Source organism: Aptenodytes forsteri, unplaced genomic scaffold, assembly GCF_000699145.1.
Source record: "Aptenodytes forsteri isolate BGI_AS27 unplaced genomic scaffold, ASM69914v1 Scaffold8, whole genome shotgun sequence".
NCBI lineage: Eukaryota > Metazoa > Chordata > Aves > Sphenisciformes > Spheniscidae > Aptenodytes > Aptenodytes forsteri.
Genome location: NW_008796218.1, coordinates 549,159 through 569,514, shown reverse-complemented (window position 1 = coordinate 569,514; position 20,356 = coordinate 549,159). Strand labels below are relative to the sequence as shown.

At 40.4% G+C, this 20,356-nt stretch overlaps 1 protein-coding gene across 5 annotated transcripts in view; it reads left to right on the top strand.

Moving 5' to 3' along the window:
* MOB2 (MOB kinase activator 2) overlaps window positions 1–20,356 on the top strand; it is a 121,227-nt gene that overhangs the window by 94,149 nt on the left and 6,722 nt on the right. For all 5 annotated transcript variants that reach the window (XM_009288669.2, XM_009288668.2, XM_009288671.2 and 2 more), the window contains exons 2-3: window positions 15,503–15,663; window positions 16,882–16,975. In XM_009288669.2, coding sequence (XP_009286944.1) covers window positions 15,503–15,663; window positions 16,882–16,975 — 255 coding nt within the window. The remainder of the gene's footprint in view (window positions 1–15,502; window positions 15,664–16,881; window positions 16,976–20,356) is intronic.

The following is a 20,356-nucleotide window of genomic DNA, read 5'->3' as shown; positions in this document are numbered from 1 at the left end:
AGGAGGAAAAAAAAAATCCTCTGTAGAAGAGCTTTTCTCTTTCCATTCTTGATGATCTTTGCCGAAGAGATGTGGTGTTAGGAATGTGGTCTCCCACCGGTTGTTGCCCTGTCTCTAAGATGGCTAAGACAAAATGTATCCATTCCCCTATCATACATCTTTCTCTGTGACTGCACCAAAACTGAGTTTGATAAAGTTCTTTTGTTGAGGGGGATTTTCTAATCCTTTTTCTTAATCCCTGGTTCTGTGGGGCTCAACAGAATCTTAACTAAGACTTCAGCAAATTGCTGTTAGAGAAGATGAGATGTTGCTTTTCTTTTAAGAGCTGCCAGCACCTCGTCTCTGGAAAGAGAATGATACTGGATGTATGGATTAACCCTTTCTTCCAGCTTTCTGAAGAAAAAAAACACTTCTTGGAGTTAATGGTCTCCATTAACACTGGAGCTAGGTTGTTTGAGCTTGTCAGAAAATGCTACTCTGTTAATTTTCCAAGTTCATTTCTGTCTGGTACTTAAATAAGTTTAGAAGTGCTTTTGCTCAGACAGCAGGGGCAGGCGATAGCAGATGCTCCCCAGGTGAAAGGAACATTGTGGATGTCTGTGTAATTCCTTTTATTTTTAAAAAAGGAAGAATCAGCAGTGAGCACGGTTGTCCTCAGAAAGGCAGGTAGTGACAGAATATTAAAACTCTTAGGACAGCTTAATACCTGAAAAAAATAATCCCAGCACACCATACAAAGTACATGGAGATAATGAAGAAAGAAGGCTTGGGCTTCTTCATGATGATCTATGAAAATTCACACACAGGAGAGGTGACATTAGGTGCCCTTGGTAGCTCCACTTACATTCCAGATGCTTACCCAGATCTGCTCTTCAGTCCAATGTGACCAGAAATCCCAGATTCAGAACACCAAAGCCTTACAGGGATAAGTGCTGACAATCAGCAGGATGCATTTAGCAAGACGGGGGAAAGGAAATTGTGATAAACTAGGTTTTGCTGATTCTTTATTATAGAGAGTCCTCAGTTTTGATGTGACTGCCTTATTTCTTCAGAACAAACCCGTGGAGGGAAACGATAAAGCTGGGGTCTTGAGACCAGCATCTGTGTGGGACAGAGGGGAAACTGTATTCCGTCTCAACTGAAATACTTATTTTTCTGTTGTTTTTCAGCATACAAAGCTTTTTTCATGTCTAGGTACAGCATTCAAATACATCAGAAAGTTTGGTTGTGTTTTTTTTTAAATCCACACATCTTATTTAGTAGTCGAGCTAACTAATCTGTTAAGTGATTTCAGTTGTAAGCTTTCTGAGAAGGATTCCTATAGATTTTTGAAGTAGAGACTTAAATACTGAGAAGTAACTGGATCACCCAATGATGATAGTAAACTACTCTCTTGAGAGAGACTTCTTCTCTAGTTAGGGACCATCTTTCATTTCTTCACAGTGAAACTACTAGCGCAGCTACGCATGACTAGTTATGGTTACATTTCTGCAAAACCAGTATGAACTCTTGGTTGCTGCCAGGAATTGAAACAGGGCTTCTCAGGTGAGCAATGCAGGCTGTGTTTGAAGAGAGTTAGCTCGTCATAACCATCCCTTGTTTTGAGGTGTGATGTTGGGTTCCAAAAGGGTAGTGTAAAAGCATGAATTCACATTGTGTTTTGAGGAAGATTCTTAGTTGGTCTCTGCTTGTGTGAACTGATTAATTGCAAATCCACATGAACAGTTAAAGATATGGCTTGTCCATTTGCACGTGCAGCCAAGGGAATGAAACAAATTCAGCACACAACTGTACATCTAATTTTAGTGTTTATTTTTTGAAAATTACTAGTCTTCCTTAACCAATTTCTTGGCTGCACTTTCAGCATTTAATTAAAAGAATGAATTTGTATTTCAGCAAGCCTTTGGAGGTAACGCTACAAGTTTGAGTATATGTTTTGGGGTTTTTCTGATTGCTAATGGATCAGTACGTGTCTGTAAAGGTGCTTCTACTTAAGTTTTTCGGTCTCCCTTGGTCTGTGCTGAAAAGTAATAAATTAGGGTTGGGAATCACTGCTGTCTCATGAGCTAATTAACAGTGGCTGATCTAACTGTACCAGTAATTAAACTATTATCCACCCTACTATTTTTTTTAATCAGTCATTCAAATGTTCTTTACTTTGACCCATGATTCCATAGAGTTTGTATTTTAAATAGATTTTTCTTTCTCTGTTGTACAGAAAGCAAAACTTCAGTGTGCTGTTTTCTAGGAAATACTGAAACAGCTGTGTGCTATTGATGACAAAACTGAACAAAGAGCATTGCATCATTCTGTCACAAAGTTTAAAAATTAACTACATGGTTAGATTAGTGAATGTTTTGTACATATCATTTGTTAATGAAAGTTACCTAATTAAGATAATGCTTTGATTCCTTTTACCTTCAACTGTCTCTTACCCTGTGAGGAGGCACAGTTTGTGCCTTCAAACTATGGATTTCAGGTTTTTTATTTAACAAGATAGCTCATACTAAGACTGAAAGGCACTGCTTCTCATCACAGGATCTGATCTAAGGCATGCCAGGAGAGGTGGGACTTCCCTGAACTAACATTGGTTTAAATTAAAGCCAAAATATTAAGAAAAGAAAAAGATCAATTTTTGGTCTTCAAAGCTGCCATTGAGAGAGAGCTGACCTTGGCCCATGGTATTTTCTAGTAAATAAATATCCTTCCTAATTAAAATGCTGTAGTTAATTTGAAGTGTAAGCGACAAGTTTGTGGAGCTTGATACAGTGGATGAAAACTTCAGGTGGGGCTGCTTCTTCACATTGGTATTTCTTTGCCCAACCTGTTCAATAACTAATGACTGGGTAGGTAATTGAATTCCTCACAGCTATGTGTCTCAATGCAACGAGATGCACATGTGTGTGCTAGTACAAATGCTTTAAAAGTGAGTTTACAGGTGCAGGCATGCAAAATTGCTTATGAATAGTGAAAACAACTTACAGTTTTTTCCCATGCTATATATCTAATTGAGTTTATATTGTTTACTGAAGCTCCTACAAAAAAGCTAAGAAGTTTGAAGTAGCTATGTTGTTACCTGTGTTTCTATGTACATTCTCAGTTCTGGTGTGCCCTAGCACTTTTCTGTCCTATTAAACCATACTTTTTAGATGTAAACCAGACTGTGTTTATGTGAAGGATTCAGCTGTTGAAGTCCTGCCCTACTGTGTGATTACATATAGATGACGTTTTCAAAGGTGGAACTCTAGTAGCAAGGCAGGTGATGAATTTGTTTTCACTCTCTTCCCAACAAAAATAACTAACTTATCCTTCCAAGGCAAGACACTTTTGGTGCCTAAATAGTTGTAATTTGCCCAGTCCTGCCAGAAGTAAAAAAGACAATCCTTACTGTTTCTCGCCTCTGGGGAGCTGAGGAGAGAGACAACAATTATGACTGAGCTCAGCTGCAAGCTGACATGTTGCACCATGTTGAAAAATATTTATCTATTGAGAGCACAGACTCTCGGAGTAAGTATTCTCATTAACTGTTTGGGGACTGTCATGCAGTCCATATTGCCTTCTTTCATGCTGCACAGTATAATTATAAAATATATTTTTAAACATTTTTGTAGACTTTTAAAAGTTGAGAATTGTAAAATTCAGATTACAAGTACATTAGACATTATATGTACCTGTCCTCCAAAATATAGTATGCGAGTAAGGTGGTGAGCTTGACCTGCATATCTAACATATTTCCTTTGTTGCAGGTTTTCTTTAGGCTACAGTAGTACTTAAAACTAGTTAGTATTGTTAGATGGTTTTTGTTGTACAAAGAGAGCTTGCAAGGCAAAAAGGCAGTGAGGAACCTAAAACACTTCTTACAAAGACAAACCTGTCTGCACCCTGGTAGTCTCTGAGCAGAGTAGACTGTCTGCATTTGTGTATCTTGGGCTGTATAGCAAGAAGTCTGACTGCTGAAGCCAGGTTGCCATGGTGAAATAATTCCCAGCAATTAAAGCACAGTTCTATCCTGAAAAGCAACTCTGTGCAAGCTATGTTGTGAAATCCGACATTTACGAGGCCATGAGGTTTCCAAATCAAATTTGCTCAGTTTAGAAATAAAAAGATAGCTTTGCAATCTGCCAGCTCTACAAACTTCATAAGGGTTGGAAGATAACAAACTGTCTTCAGCGGTTTATGTGCTCTGGTAGTGAACTCCCTCCCTGCAGAGGTGCACCAAAATGTACTGCATGTGCTCTTCTAGAAAGATAACAAGGCTGCATCAGAATAACCAGGAGGAGCAGTTGCTGCCAGAACTTGAATTTAATCATGATGCAGAAGTCAAAATAACTCTATTTTGTGTTCCAATAGAAGATTACAGGATAATAAATAAACAAACCAACCACTGTTTAAGTTAATAGACATGTCTGAAAACACACAGGGAATAGATAGATCAATCAAGAAGTTTCTGTTTTTGCTACAGTACATTTACATTTTCTTTCAATCTGCAGAGTCTAAAAACCTTGAAAGAGAGATACGAACTTTTTTGCCAATTATGTTCTTTTTAGTTTTTACTTGTTCTTTGCAAGCAGTTTTTCTGGCCTCCAAAATTTCAAATTGTGTTGAAAAAAACACTGTTCTGAGTATTGTAATAATAAAGCTGACAGGCCTATATTTGCCTTCCCCGGTGTGAAAAAGGTGTTAAAAGCCACCCCAAAACTTACTTGCTTTCAAATCTTGGTGCAGATCACTTGTTCTCATGTTTCTGTAGTGTGGGAGATCTCCCCACTGCAGCAAGCAGCATCTGTAACAGCACCAGGCTTGGTATCTCTGCCATTGTCTGCTCTCAGTTAAGAGCCACTTTTCTCCTTTGCCTGTGTGTTTTAATTAAAGAAATTTACGGTATACTATAGATCTCTGCCTTGGACTGAAATGTTTTCCAGTATAGAGAAAAAACTATTTATCTCTGCTGATTTTAAAAGGTCCTTAGAGAGCCAATTCAGATATAAACATTTACATAGGCAGATATCCATGGCTAGGTGAAATGAATCCTGTCATACTCCCATACTGCAGCTAGACAGTATATTTAGCAATGGAGGATGATGAGGAAGCATTTGTGTTGCTAGAATGCAAATGACATTTTTCCTCTAAGGGAGGCAAGGATACAGGAGCATCCTTATCTTGGTGTTGTGTATGGGCCTGATGGGTTTGGAGTGAGTGCGCCTGGGGACTAAAATGAGCTGCATGTTAATAAGACAAACCCCAGAACACAGAACTCCAGTCTGTATTTTCAGCTGATGAACTAATGAATGGCTGGACAGAGATGCCCTGGAGAGTTAGCACGGCATGGCCTCTCCTGTCCCTTTGTGCCCTGCACCAGGGTCTGCTCTGAGAATGCCGTTCTAGGGGAGGAGGAGTTGCAAGCAGGGGAGAATATACTATGAGACACCTTCTCAAGCCGGGATTTGCCCTCTTTCTTGCTCAGTTTTTGGCTTCCTCAGACAGCCAGAATTCGCCTACAATTGGAGACTTAAAAACAAAAACAAACCCAAGAACCACCACCGCATGTCTGTCACAGGCTCAGGACTTGGACACCTATGATGCAGTGTTCTGCTGTATGGTTTGTTCTAAGCATTGGATAAATTAATTGTTGCAACACTGTTAATCTATGACCTACTGAATCTCTCTTACCACAGACCTAATTTGGCTCCACGTAGAGCTCTTGAAAATAAACATTAGGAAAGATTTGTGTCCTTTTTCTTTCCTAATCCCCAAATTACCAAAAATCTGGACTGTGGTAAATCGCTTAGGAAAAGAATCTTGCTGAGGCTTCATCGTGGCAACTCCTGGTTTGGATATGAGGGCTTTTTGGCACGAAGGTAAAAGCGAAGATTTCAAAATGAAGAACAACAGGGTATTTGCTTGGGTAAAGTAATTTTCTGTGTTTCTACTAGTGAATGTTTCCTTTTAAATTGCATCACTGGCTCCTAGAAATAAATAATCTATTTGTCTCCCATCTGGCATCACTTCCCTTCTGTTCCTAGGGCTCTGTCCCACTCAGCCCCTCCCACGTGTGTTGACTGGAGGGGAACCTGGACCAGTGCAAGGATTATACAGTCAGAAGATGCTCCCCAAAGGCAACCAGAGAGGCTGGATACCTCCTCTGGGTCTGGGGGAGGAGTTCTGGGAGGTGTGCCCAGAGAAGAAAGGAAACTCTAGTCCAGCGTGTTTTACCACAAGAATGCACTCTGCACATTTTTGTAGTATTAACTGAGCTGTTCGCATGCCTGGCCTTGCCTCTGTAGCCATTCTTCCCAGAGCTGCATTGAAGAGATGATGGGGGATCCTAAGCAGAGGAGAAGGAGCAGCAGTGGTATCTGGCCACCAGCAAATACCTGGGAGTTTCAGCATTGTACTCTGAAAAGCAGTTAATATGCAGGTGACACGCCACTATGGGCAAACAGTATGGCAAACACTGAGCTAGCGCTGGGAGGTGACATGCAAGGGAAGAGAGAAGGAGAGAGAGAAGTAGAATCATAGAATAATTTAGGTTGGAAAAGACCCTTAAGATCATCAAGTCCAGCCGTAAACCTAACACTGCCAAGTCCACCACCAAACCATGTCCGTAAGCGCCATGTCTACACATCTTTTAAATACCTCCAGGGATGGGGACTCCACCACTTCCCTGGGCAGCCTGTTCCAATGCTTGATAACCCTTTCGGTGAAGAAATTTTTCCTAACATCCAATCTAAACCTCCCCTGGCACAACTTGAGCCCATTTCCTCTTGTCCTATCACTAGTTACTTGGGAGAAGAGACCGACACCCACCTCGCTACAACCTCCTTTCAGGTAGTTGTAGAGAGCGATAAGGTCTCCTCTGAGCCTCCTTTTCTCCAGGCTAAACAACCCCCCTTCCCTCAGCCGTTCCTCATAAGACTTGTGGTCTAGACCCTTCACCAGTAGGTGGGTGGGGAGTCCTACAAAAGGGAACGGAAAGGCCTGATGTACCAGAAACAGAGACATAGTGTGTGCAGGTGCCCCATGTTGTCCTTGCTTTGCCAGCAGCACCAGCTGGAACTCAGTTTGGCCCTATGGAATGTTTTGGGCTTTCTGTTGAGAAGCAGCATTATGAAACAATGTTATGGCACTTGTCATCCTTTACATGCCTGCCATGCCTTGGCACCGACTGTTTACAGCAGAGCATCCAGAGGCCAAGCAAAGATTCCCTTTTAAGGCAAAGAGCCACTATGAGAATCCAGAAGAAAAAGTTTCCCTGGCATGTAGGGTACATTCTTCTTTCCTCCTCCTCTTAAGTAAACTATTAGTAACTTTTAAAAACAGAACAAAAATGAAGAAGCAGGGCCAGAAATGCTGCCAAAGACATTTTATTCTGCACAGCCCCCCTAGACCTGCGCAGCAGCCGAGCCCTGGAGCTAACCCAGGGCAGGAGAGGGGAAGAATGAAACTGAGGTCAGAGGGGTCTGTCAGAGACCTGGGGCAAGAGGAAATCAGAATGGAGACTGTCTTAAAAAGCTTAGTCTCCTTCCCTAAGCCCTGGAGAAACAGTCTGACTGCAGCAATCCGAGAACAATTTTACTGTATGCTGCACCAGGATTTGCTCTTGCTTTCCAATACCTTACACAACTTCCCTGATGTTCTCTCTTCTTTCCCAATCCTGAACATGTATATGTACATCCAGGATTTGTGTTCTGGGTGTGCTGTCACACGGCATTTTCAGCTGAAGACTTAGCAGTGATCTGGGTTAAAACAGGACGTGGGATTGCAGAAAAATCTCCACAGAGATACTAATCTTGTATGGTTTTAAAGAAAGAGAGAAATACAAATATAGTCTCTCGCTTTTTCTCAAAGGAAGGGTAACTCTTCTGGTGTTCAAATGAAACTTGTTATTCCCCTTTTCTTGCCTGCTATACAAATAAAGACACTGAATTACCAAGAAGTGATTTCTAAGCTGCCTAGCGCCTCTAAGCTTCCAGTCCTTGTACTTAACTGAGGAGAAAAAAACTGTGGGCTTCTGGGGTAGGAAACTGGACAGCCTTCAAGAGTTTGTTCCTGTCCTGTAAAAACTGGCGTAACCTGCTGCTTCATTGTTCTTGGTGGGAGTTTGTCACCAGGATTCATAAATTTTAGCTCATAAAACTGTTTCCTTCCTGCTATGAATGGGTTCAGGATTCCCATACTTAGGCAGAACATTTCTAACCAGAAATTAACTGATAACTTCTTTCCAGTAAAGCATCACAGAAAAAACTGGAAAGGTAACAAGTACATCTGTGAGCAGCTAATCTGTTTTTCCTTACAAAGCTGTAGCCTTCTATGGATGGCTTTGGGTTTTTCCCCTCTGCAAAGGGAGTACATTAGAAGGAGAGAGCTTGCATATTAAATTTTTTTACCTTAATGTATTTTATTCCCTCTTCTGTTCCACTCACATCCTATTTGATTCCTTACCCAAAGAAGGGGAGAGAAGCTAAAACGAAAAGATCTAGTATACCTTTAATTTTGAATTATAAACCCTTATTCACTGGAAAATATAAAAACATGAAAGTGTTCATAAAGATTGGCCTAAAAGACACTTTTAAAATGTTGGCTTACTGCCCCTCTAATTCTGTGTTGGCTTGTTTTAAGAAGCTAAACCCCATCCTCAGATTACCAAGAAAGTAGGTTTTGGCAGGAGTACATCACTCTGTAATACTTCATCAGTGGAGGATATTTTAAAACATGACACTTGAAAAAGAAAGGAAAAACTTACAGGATGAAAATCAAAGGCCAAGATAGTTTCATATATCCAGTAGTTCGGTAGTGTAGAGGTACACCTGGGTGAGGTGGGATATGGCATTGCTGTTGGAGACTGTAAGTTTTCCACATAAATGTTTTAGTTGGGAATGTACCATTTCAACCCCAAAATTTTCCAGATTGTGAACTATACAAATTATAAAGCGCAAGCTAGGTTACTTGAAAATAACTCCCAAAACCTTAAGTGACTTTTTAAATATAATTTGATAACGTTTCTCTGGGCATCTTATTTTTTGATCTTCCTTAAAATAGATTTTTCTTTTTGTGCCACTTTTGCATGCATTGCTATGAACTGTGGGGCTTTTACTCTCCTCTCACCAACACTGACTGAACACATCACAGCTGGATTGTCACAGTGGAGACATGCTCTCTTCTAAATTTGCTGGGGATTGCTAGGATTACACCAGTTAACCTTGGATAAGAAATACGGTCAGTTACTAAAAAAATAAATATTATTAATCACAAAATAAGCATCTGGTGATTTTCATCCCCACAGACTTGAGATGGCTTGTGATTTTGAGGTTTGCAAACAGGGAGACACATTTGCCATGTAAGGCCTGTTGGACCTGCTCTGTCAATTTTCAAATGGAAATCAGTGTGTTTGAGACTTGGCTGGAACCTGAAACTGGTGCATGATCCGGAGGGCACAAAGTGATTGGAGTTTTGCCTGCAGCTCTGCTCTTCACTACTATAGGTTTTTTTAATAAACTTTTTAACTTTCTAAAGTTACTCTTCTATCTGGTAGTAAAAAGAGGAAAGCCACCAATTACTTGTATTTAAAAAAGAAAAAATAAACAGTCACTCACCCCAAGGGTAGTTAGTTGGGTGTGAAGGGTAGGAGATGGTGATTGAAGCATCATTGTCCTTGAAGAGATTTCAGTTTCAGATGCAGTGTAAGAAACTACACAGCTTGCTAGAGACAGCAAGAAATTATTATAGCTGTGCTGGTTCCCTCTGGAAAAAAGGAATCCTGAATTGGTAGAGATAATCTTAAATTGCATGATCAGTTTAGGGAAGTTTGGCATTTAATAAATCACTAGTATTCCCTCTGTGTGATAAACCTTGAAATAAATCAGATTCTCATGACCAAAACCATGGATGCCTGGTACAATTCCAAAGTGATGTGAACTACATCAGTTATGAAGCATGTCCACGTAGTGGACATTGTGTCTTTGATACTTCTTCAGCTAAGTCAGATTGCTTCACATGTGCTTCTTTCCAAACAAACCGTATCAGTTTAAACTGAAGCACATCTTTAGTATTTGTACCATGAATAAACCATGAAAAAACTTTGAACCTTACAGCCAGTTTCTGCTATGAAATGGGAATAATACTTTCCTTGTATGGTTTTAAAACTAAATTAATACCTGGATGGTGCTTTGAAGATGCTCCAAAGTGTGGGGTTTTTTAAACCAAGAAACTACAGGGCATCTGATCAAGAAGGAGATGAGAGAGAGAGATTAGAGGAGTATCTTTATTAACTGAGATGGGATAAGAAAACAAGCTGGGAAATTGGCAGTTTTACTTGATCTTAACAAAGCAGTTAGACCAGAGGAAAAAAATCATCACAGCCCAGTGGGCCTGTCACTTGGTGGAGTGTCTTCTACATCTCTTTCTCCAGTGAAATCCAGGCAAACTTCCAGCTGCTGTGTTTTCTCAGCTGAACACAAGGCTGAATATGAAAGCCCTGCTAGAAGCATTTGTGAATGTACTGTCTTTGGTGGGAGCCAGTTTGCTGAACCTTCTTCTTAGACTTTAGACGAGTGACCTCTCTTCTGCCATCTCCCATCACTTTTCCCTCTCTGAAACTTATTCGTGAGTGTGACTTGGCCTGTGGCATCATATTCAACTGAGTGCTTAAAACCAAACAAACACAAACCTATCCTGGGAGTTATCTGAAGAATTAGTTTGTACTTTGGTTTGCCTGTCAATAAAAACTGCTGAGTGCTGTCTCCTTGGATTCCCTAAAGATGTTTCTTTCCCTCATTAGTAGTTAAGCACTGATAGACAGGTTTTGGTCTAACCTCTTGACAGACCTTCACCAAACTGCTGCATAACAGCTATTCCTCCAGCTGCTTTGGAGAGACAGTTGATCTGACATGGATGTGTTAAGACACATTTAGCAGAATTCTCTTATTTTTTTAGAAAGACACAGGTAACATGAATCAGGACTTCGGTTTGCTTTAGGGTGCCTATAGCAGTGTTTTGAAAGGTACTGCCCTTTTTGTGGTCTTATATGACATTTAGTTACGTTTTCCAGTAAGTAATCACCTACAGGTCATGGATTTTGGTGTTTCCTGAATAGAGCAGTAAAACTATACTGTTCTTCTTACTTTTCCTTTCACTGAAAGCAGGCTGAACGAGCTGTTGCTGATTGTGCTTCTTTATGCTCGCTGTATTGTCTTTACTTACAAGGCTGTTCTGGGACATCTCAGAAATGGCTACACACAATTTTTCGTATTTGTGTACTTTAAACATAAAATGAAAAATTGAGGAAGGCATGTTGAATGTGAACAGCTCACAACAAAGGTAGTAACGGATGCTTCGCTTTGCACATTTGGAGTTGGTTCCAGGTAGATGGTGTTTTCTTACAAGTCTGAAACAAGTGAACTTGGAGGTAGGGGAGAGCAGAAGGAGGGAAGCTAACTTCTAAACTTTACACTGTTTGGTAATTCTGGTAATTGTGAATGTATGAGCTTTGGTTTATCTAGAATATGGAACTATTATTTGTTGATTCTTAATCATACGTAATCATGTTTCTAAAACTGTTTTCTCCATACTGCTGTATGCTCCAGCTTTGTAAGTCTGTAAAGAAAATGCTTTAGTATTGACTCGTATTGCAGTTTCCAAACTAAACCCACAGTTTTATAGCCTAGACTGAGCATGACTCAATTAATATGAGTAAGTCTGACTTTATAACCTAAGTTCTGCCTAATTGAGGTAAGATGTGTGGTCCACTTCAAAACTTGATGTTTTTAAGGCTGGAGGTTTTTTAGTTTGTACTTCCAATATTTGGGCTATGTAGTATCCCAACTGCACTGCATGCAGGTCATGAAAATCTGCTGGTAGAAACAATTTCTGTGGTCTTCCTTTAGCTCTCAGCAGCTGCAAAAGGTTAAAAAGAAGTTTGTACTGCCATGGTGATTTGACATTCAGGTTTCAGTGGTGTGAATAAACCCTTTGATATCAGTGATTATGGACGTTTTGCAGGTTCAGTGACGATACCCATGAGTCAGGTTCTTTTTTAAACCAAGCCAAAGCTTTGGAAAGGGGCAGAGCATGGGGTCCTTCAGGAAGCTTCTGTTTGAAGTGCTCCAGTTCCAGCACAAGGCAGTTGTGGAAAGACTTACTCAATCTGTTGAAAAGATGCAAAGTGGCTGCATGTACTAATCTAACAGAGAACTGTCATTTGTGTGGAAATGAGGGGGTTTGGGTTTTGTAAAAGGACTATGTATAGTCGTTTGCATTAGCAAACTTGTGAAGTATATTTAGTGTTGAATTTTTTTTTCTTTTCTTGAAATGGGGAGAAGATGCTGAAGTGAGAATGAGGTATACACTATCCATAGCTATTCAGTGGAAGGCTTGCCTCAGCCTCTCATGTCTGGCTTCCTTCTGTGCTTTCCCTCCACAGCCTGGCTCTATGACAGACTGTCTTTGACCTCTTCGTCTCTCTCTCTCTCCCCTCTTCCTCCTCAGAAGACTGCTCTTAGCTGACGTGGCACAGCCCTAACCTGGGGCCCTTGGTTTAAGTATCCTGAAGTAAAGCAAAGACACAAACTCTGTTCTATCCAAACTACTTCTCACTGATAAGTTTTGTCCCCAAGTGTGGTTAATGCGGTTTGTCAAACCAGTCTCTGAAGTTGAAGGTATTTTCTGCATGATTGTTACTGGAACTATAATTTTCTTCAAAAATCAACTTATCCATGCCTGAATGCTGCCCCCCCCAACCAAACCCAAAAAACACTAAACCCAACCAGCTGAAAAAAACCCTAAAGAGTATATTCTGAATAGACCTTAATGTTGTCTGTCAGAGGCCCAGCAGGTATGAAGGTGCTGTATGGAGTGTGCTAGGCTTGGTTTCAGCAGCGTCGGAGTAAGGCAGCCTGTGCTGGGAATTAAGCAAATCAGTGGCCTGGAGTATTTTTTTACTAGCTCAGGGCCAAGTACATAGTTTCAACTGTATTTATGCTGTTGACTGTCACGGTAAGGTAGTTTCAAGTCTTAACATGGTATTCCTGCAAAAGTAAGAGGTCAAACTATGTTGCTTCATCTGCTATAAAGTCAGGTTACAGACTGTCGAACGAGACTCGTTTTATGCTATTACATTTTCCTTGAATATTATCTCAAGTTCTGTGAAAATCTGAAGTCTTAGGCCCAAGCATAAATTAAGTATATCTCTCATAGCTTCTTTAAATCCCTTTAAGGCCCTCCTGTAGTTCTTGCTTTCATGGACTTTTCTTTCTAATCTGTGGCTTATTTTTACATGATGAGGTTCAAACAAGATCTAGCAAATGTAAGGGTTTGAAGACAAGAATAGTTAGCTGACAGCCAGGAGCTGTTGGTCTAACTGAGCAACCCCTGTGTATTAAGAGCCTTGTGCTGAGGAACATCTGACTTTGCATGTCCTAAAACAGCCCTTGCGGAGCAACTGTGAGAATTAGTCCAGGTTACTTCATTAAATAAACGTAAGGGACAAATCTTGCAGGCTTCATTTGAATTGGACTGCTGTGGAAAAAGGAGATGGCAGGAAACGTGCAATAGCAGCTATGTGGTAAATTAATTTTCACAGATACTGGTTTAAGTTTATTCTCATACTGTATCTGTATTCTTTGAAAAGATGTTCTATGTCACAGGCATCCTCTCTCTAACCACAAAATCTACCTTTCTCATTAACATATGGAAATAAAGTGTGACCATCTTTTTCCTACCAGAGGCCTCCTACAGTGCTTTCTGCACATCTGTGGTTTGTAAATATATTGTGACGGTGTAAGTGTATATTGTGCTGCTGTCACTAAGTTTTCCTTGATTTTTCCGTGATGATGGCCTTCCTGAAGTCTTAAAGTCCCTCTAATCTTAATTCACTGGTTAGAGAGAAGTATGACAAGACTCAATGCAAGTTCAAGACAGTAAACAGTGGCAGTGCTGGTGACCAAGTTCTAGTAAGTTATGGCGTTCTTTTCTTGTGGAAGGCAAATCTCGGTCTCTCCCTACTGCAGTGCTGATGATGTGGATGATGAGTCATTCTGAAGACGGGTTTAATGAACGAACAGATCAGTAAAAAGCCCATAAAGAGAGAAATCTGAACAATCATACTTTCTTTGGTGAAAGCACTGACGCTTCAAACATCATTCCAGGAAAGATGTGCATCCCATCCTCACAGCAAAAATCAAGCCTGTATGTATCTCAGATGGGGCACAGTTGGCAGATTATTTAAAGTGTGTTAAGAGCCAGAACACGAGGTCAGTTTCCTTTGGATGAGATCTAGATGAGTTTCAACAGCAAGTTTAATGCAGTCATCTGCAAAGGTGGGCTTGTCTTGGTTTTACAGATCCTTAAAAACCTCTTTTACCAAGAAAACCTGACATTAAAAAATCCTGGCATCTCCTCCTTGTATTCATGTGATAGTGCACAATAAGTATTGCCTTACTGCACTTGTCCCTCACCATTAAATATATCTTCTGTCTCTGGTTAGGTGGATTTTTTTTAACTGTAGAAACACATGGATATGCATCTGTTTGACTACATAGCCTAAAAGACCGACGTGCTGACCCGCCATCCTTCCTCAGAAGTCCTTACTGAACCCACGGCCCAGGAATATGGGTTGGGTTGAGAGTCTAGTTTGAGGATGTTAAAAACGTAAGGGGAGGAAAACTCTAGTGATTACAACAAACACTTTAGAAATGGGAGATGAAAAGTCACAATATGCCATGGAGATAAATGCATTTTATGGAATGTGGTTTGTCTGCTTTTATAAATCCAAATGGAATGTTATTTCATAATGCATCTGATTTTAAAGGATTTTCAGAAAAAAATGAACTCTGATCTTTCTGTCTCAAGTATCCCGGGAGTTGAGAAGGCAGGTGTTCTTGTACTTATCAGTGCTTCTAGCTGGAGTCACAGATGCTGACTTCCAGAAGGCTTCTGGTATCTCTGAGAACGTTGGGCTGAAGTAGCGAGGAATGCTGTAGCTCTGAATAAGCAGTACCGCACATTGTGTGGAAAGAGCATTTTTCCAACTGAGAGCTATCTTCTTGCAGCAGTCTGCTTTTACTGTCCCTCAGATGCCTGTTTTGCAGGTGCCAGTTAACTGTATGATGTAGCAGATTGTTAGTATACTGGCATTAGAGTAGCTCCTTCAGGCAGAGTGCCATTCTGCTGTCACGTTTGCAGGCATAAAGAGAGACTGTCACTCTCCCAATAATTTGCAATCTAAACTGACAAGAGGGCAATGGAGATGGAGCAGCTCAGTCTCAAGTTTCTTAATGCCATTCAGAACTTCCAGTGTTACTTGAAAAAAGTGACTGAGTTCAAATACACTTTTTAAGAAACTATCTTTTGCTTTAATAAAACAAAAATCAAGCTAAGGGGAGGGAAGGCAGGAAGAGCAATGTAAACACAAATACAGGAGTTTGGATAAACCAGCTTCTTTAGGATTTCTGTAGCTGTTCATCAACAGTAAAGGTAACCTTTCTTCTCTCTTTTTAATCTCTTGCAGGAAGTCCAAGGGAAAGCCAAATGGTAAAAAGCCAGCACCGGAAGAGAAGAAACTTTACCTAGAGCCAGAATACACAAAATCCAGAATTACTGACTTCGAATTTAAGGAGCTAGTGATGTTACCACGAGAAATAGACCTCAACGAGTGGCTAGCCAGCAACAGTGAGTATTGTGATCGTACAGCTCTGAGCTCGCTGTCCACACGCAAGAAGGCATTCGTTCACTCTGTTTCTTTTTACTGTTTTCAGTGCTTAGAAAAATACTCAATGACTATTTATGCTTACTGCATAATGCATGTCATTATACCTTGAATAGTAATTAAGCTGTCTTATGTACAAACCAACTGTGCTCAGCAGCATGGAAGCCTTGATGAGTTTCCTCCTTCCAACTCCCTCACTGTGGCACTGAGGGCATTAAAGATTTTGATGCTCTTTTGAGGACCATCAGATTCCCTTTGACCATTTGCTAAACTGGCTGGTTCAGCACATTTCTGACTCAAGCTATTGGTCTTCCAGAAGCATTGTAAAAATGGTAGTTTATTTGTATGTAAAGCAAGTTATGCTTAAAGCCAGAAGTTTTGAAGTCTTTTGATTGGATTTCTTCTCCCCACTCCTTCCAAGCTTTGGTGGAATTACTGTGAATTTGAGCTGTAGTCAAGCCAGAACTCAGAGACATGACTGACTGCTGTGACTGAACGCTGTATCTGTGCATCTCAGTTCTGATTTACAATACTTTCCTGTGCTTCTGCTTCATCTGCCAGTACTAACCTGCAGCTATGACCCAGTCTTGTTTACATTTTTAACAGAATGTGGTAGTAGCAAGAAACTACTTTAAACTGCACACTAGGAAAGTTTATAGAGACTTGTTAAGAAATAGTGAGGTGCCCCCTGAGGAGTATTAAGATGTTAAATTATCTCAGGAGATTTTTAAAAAGTAGAAGTGTACTAGTTTTCATGCTGTTTTTTTAAAAAGGAGATATGTCATGAGAAGTACTAATGCTGTTTTCTAGCCACTGTATGTTTTGTGCCTGAATTCAAAAGAAGGTAGCAAATTGTTTGCCTTCAGCTTGTAGTAGAGTATTCTACTGTAAAGGCGAGGCTGATGACGGAGATACTTTCCAGTCTTGCTGCTTAGTGAGTAATAAGAGCTGATGCATCATGGTGCTTTCATCTTAAATCAAAACAAGAGCTTTTATTCTATGTACCTCTTTGTTTTGCAGTTCATCATTAGACTCATTTAGCTAAATCATGTTCAAATTTGTATGCAAGCTCAAGACTCTGAGGTCACTTCACTTGCTGTATTTAAATAATTGTCTGGAGGATAACCAGTGTTTGAAAGTATTTTACTTCTGAATTTCTTTCCTTTGTGTTTATTTTTCAGCAACAACTTTCTTTCATCACATCAACTTACAGTATAGTACAATCTCAGAATTCTGTACAGGAGAGTCATGTCAGACCATGGCAGTGTGCAATACGTAAGTCGATATTTACAATTACAGGGTTTCCATGAAGTCTTCAGAGTTGCTTGGGGGAGGATATTGGTATTAGATGGCATTGGGCAAGTGTTTTACAGCAGATCTCTACTTAGTGAGAGTGTGGCAGCTGTACATCCTCTTCTCTCCCCTCAGCAGTGAGGGGTGGTGGAAATCTGTCTTTGTGGAGGACTAGAAGGATGAGAATCTTTGACTGCTCTGAGCTGGTTTTATAAGGTCAGATCAGAGAGGCAAATTACCATGTGTGTAGCTTGGGGGGAGAGGGGAAGAAGAGCAAGGCAAAACTGTCCTTACTGGTAACAGTGCTGGGATTCCATAGAAGGCCAGGGAGGATAAACGAATTGCGAAAACCTCAGAGGGTGCTTTTGATAGCTGGAATGCTGACAGAGCACCAGGCTGCTGACAGATAACCTCTAGCCTGACGTGAGCCACTGGCTTTCTGCCCAAGCCCCTGGGCACAGAGGACACAAGTGGCAGCTTTGCAAAGAGTAAGGAAAACGTTTTGGTTTGGCACTTTCCCCCTGTAGGACTTAGTAGACTTTTTTAATGCTAGCCAATGCTAGCTGTCACTTATGAAAGAAAGCTTTGTAGTTTTACTGTACATGGTGAATATAAGAAAAAGTTACCATAACTCCTGCTCTTGATTAGCACAGTCCAACATGATGGAATACGAGATCCAGTCCAGTATGAATAAGCCTGTTGTGTTTTGGGTTTTTTTTCTCCAGCACATGTGTTGATAGTCCTTTTCTTCCCTCCTCTTGCATTTCCTGGGATTAATTTAGTTGAGATGGATTTTAAAACAGAAGACTAAGCAGTTAATGTTATAGTACATCAAACAAACATCCCAGGGAATGTATGCAACAGAACCGAGCAATGTATTTTATCTCTGACAATAATTACGTAGTGCTTAGAAAGGAATCCTTGCTTAATGCACTGGGCTATCTTGTACACTTGAAATTAATATCAGGGGCTTTCTTTGAGAGCACGCTGAAGAATGCAGAGTGTATGGAGGATATTTTTGCATGTAGAAGTTGGAAAGATAACTGTCAGTAGAGAACTAAAAGCCATGCTAGGGACTTTGAAAGCAGGCTGGAACAGAAAGTAATAAATCTCTGCTGGACCCAGATTTTATCAAAAGGAGACAGCATGTCTCTAAATGAGAAATGGTGATCAGTAAGATGAGTGTTTTCTTGACTCTTGCTCCCATGCTTTCTCCTGTTTTAATTCCTGATGTAGCACTGGCTGTCCAAAGGACTGAGTTTAACTGTTTCTCCATTTGGCTGATGGGAAATAGTGGCTAAAGGGAGGTGGTGGTAGGGAACCTATGTAAGTGTTGCTCCATTCTGCTCTAGTGAGTCTTAAACAAGAGTTCTCTGTATGCAATTTACGCTGCAGAATAAAGAAAGGAAGTGCCTGTAGGTGGCTCCAGCTGTAGTCTGTATTTTTAGTGGTGAGGACTGATAGCAGAATGTTCCTATCCTTTGTTTTGGAAAACTGAAAAATTGCACTATTTGGGAATAACAGGAAGCATGTCTACACTTGGGTGAAGCACTTGAAACGGTTTGTGTTTAGCTAAATCATAACAACTTAAGTATCTTCCTGTACTTGGGGGCAGATGACTGATTCATGTTTGCAAACTGTAGGCTGCATATTTCATTCTTCTATCAAGTGTGCGGGTCTATGAAAAAACCACAGAGGTGAGATCACCTAGCTGTACACCTCAATACAGTTCAGCTTTGAAGGCCCTGTTCATAATTGTGTTCTCCAAGTATCTCTAATGACAATTTTGGATGATCCTTATCTTTAAGTTCTGCCTTTCCTAGCTCTTCCCTTTTGGAAGAGATATGCCTAAATGGAACATGGAGAACTGCCTCAAAGATGCTCATTTGTTCATATCCAATTATGACTATTGCAAAGCTGTATGTCACTTCCCCACCCCCCTTCCTTCTTTTTTTTTTTTTAAATCTTACTGTAATGAAGTAGGGTAAGGACATGCTTATTGTGTTGGAGAAACACCAGTTGATACGATTTATTGTGCCTCTGACCTGTCTCCAGTATAGAAAGAGTATCACCTAAACATTAGAGTCAGTTGTTGATTAACCTGATGGACACTCCAGATTTGACCTTCTGTGGCTGTGATCTGTTTGTTCAGGTACTTTGGAATAAAATAGCATCTACCTCTATTAGATTGCCACAGAATTGGAATAAGGGTGCAGTTTGCCATTTTTTTCAGTGCTGATTTCTTAAGTAGTTCAGTATGAAGGTCTGCATTCTGTTCCTCTTTTATGTTTTCCTTGCCCAGTTCTCTAAGGCGTGTTTTGGATCACACCATTCTGGTCATACCTAAGGAAGGCTTTTTGTATTTATGGTTGAGATGTTGAAGTAACTATTGAGAACAGGTTGCTTGTCAAGTTACTTTGCATTCAAATGCACTGCAGATACTCAATCCTAAGTTTAGAGGATTTGCTGGCAAAATAAATACCAGTTGCAGTTAAATATTTGAGGTAAGGTTTTAACATCTCAGAGAAGCTCCAGCCAACTGACACACTGCAGACAGATGCAGCTTTCAGCCCTCTGTCAGATACATGAGATAGCACAGCCATCTGCACACAATGAGGAAGAGAATTTCTGCTTAGGGTTACTAAGAGACATCTGACCAAAACTTAGTCGTCTTGTAGAACAGATGGAAGCATTTGCTGGCAAGGTGGGATAATGCCAAGAGAAATACCAGAATGGCCAGTTATCTTCAAAATTTAATGAGGGGTGGCATGAATGTAACTTTGGGAATTACTTAATTTTGCTCATTAATATGTTTATCACTTGCTGTAAAGCAGGTACTATATTTATAACACAGTATTTACTATTTAGATTTAGTATGCTTTATAGCTTATTATTACACAAACTAGCTTTAAAGCACCGTAAGCTGTAAACTGGTTTTCTAGCTGACATTTGGGCAAAACTTCTCAGAAGTGCTGAAGTGAGTGGAGTAACTAAGAGCGTATGTAAGTGCTGTTCATGAGGCTGAGATTAGAAAACTCCTGAGGCAGAAATCAAGGATGGATGCAAACTTCTAGGCAGCCCACAGATAAGAGTGAAAGGTCTCATTTTGGCCTGGTGAAATCCCTTAATTGGTAATTACTTATCACTCATTTTTCTAATCTTAAAATATCCTTTGTCATGTCTACCTTGCCCTTAGTGTGTCTGCATATGGAGGGTTATTTCCTTTTAGAAATCTTAACTCAAACTTGCACATTTTGCATTTTCTTATATTTATAAGTTCCCCGAGCTGTATGCTTCTCCATGGTGGCTCCTTTCTCTTCCCCCCCCCCCCCCCCCCCACACCACCACACCCCCCCCCCCCAC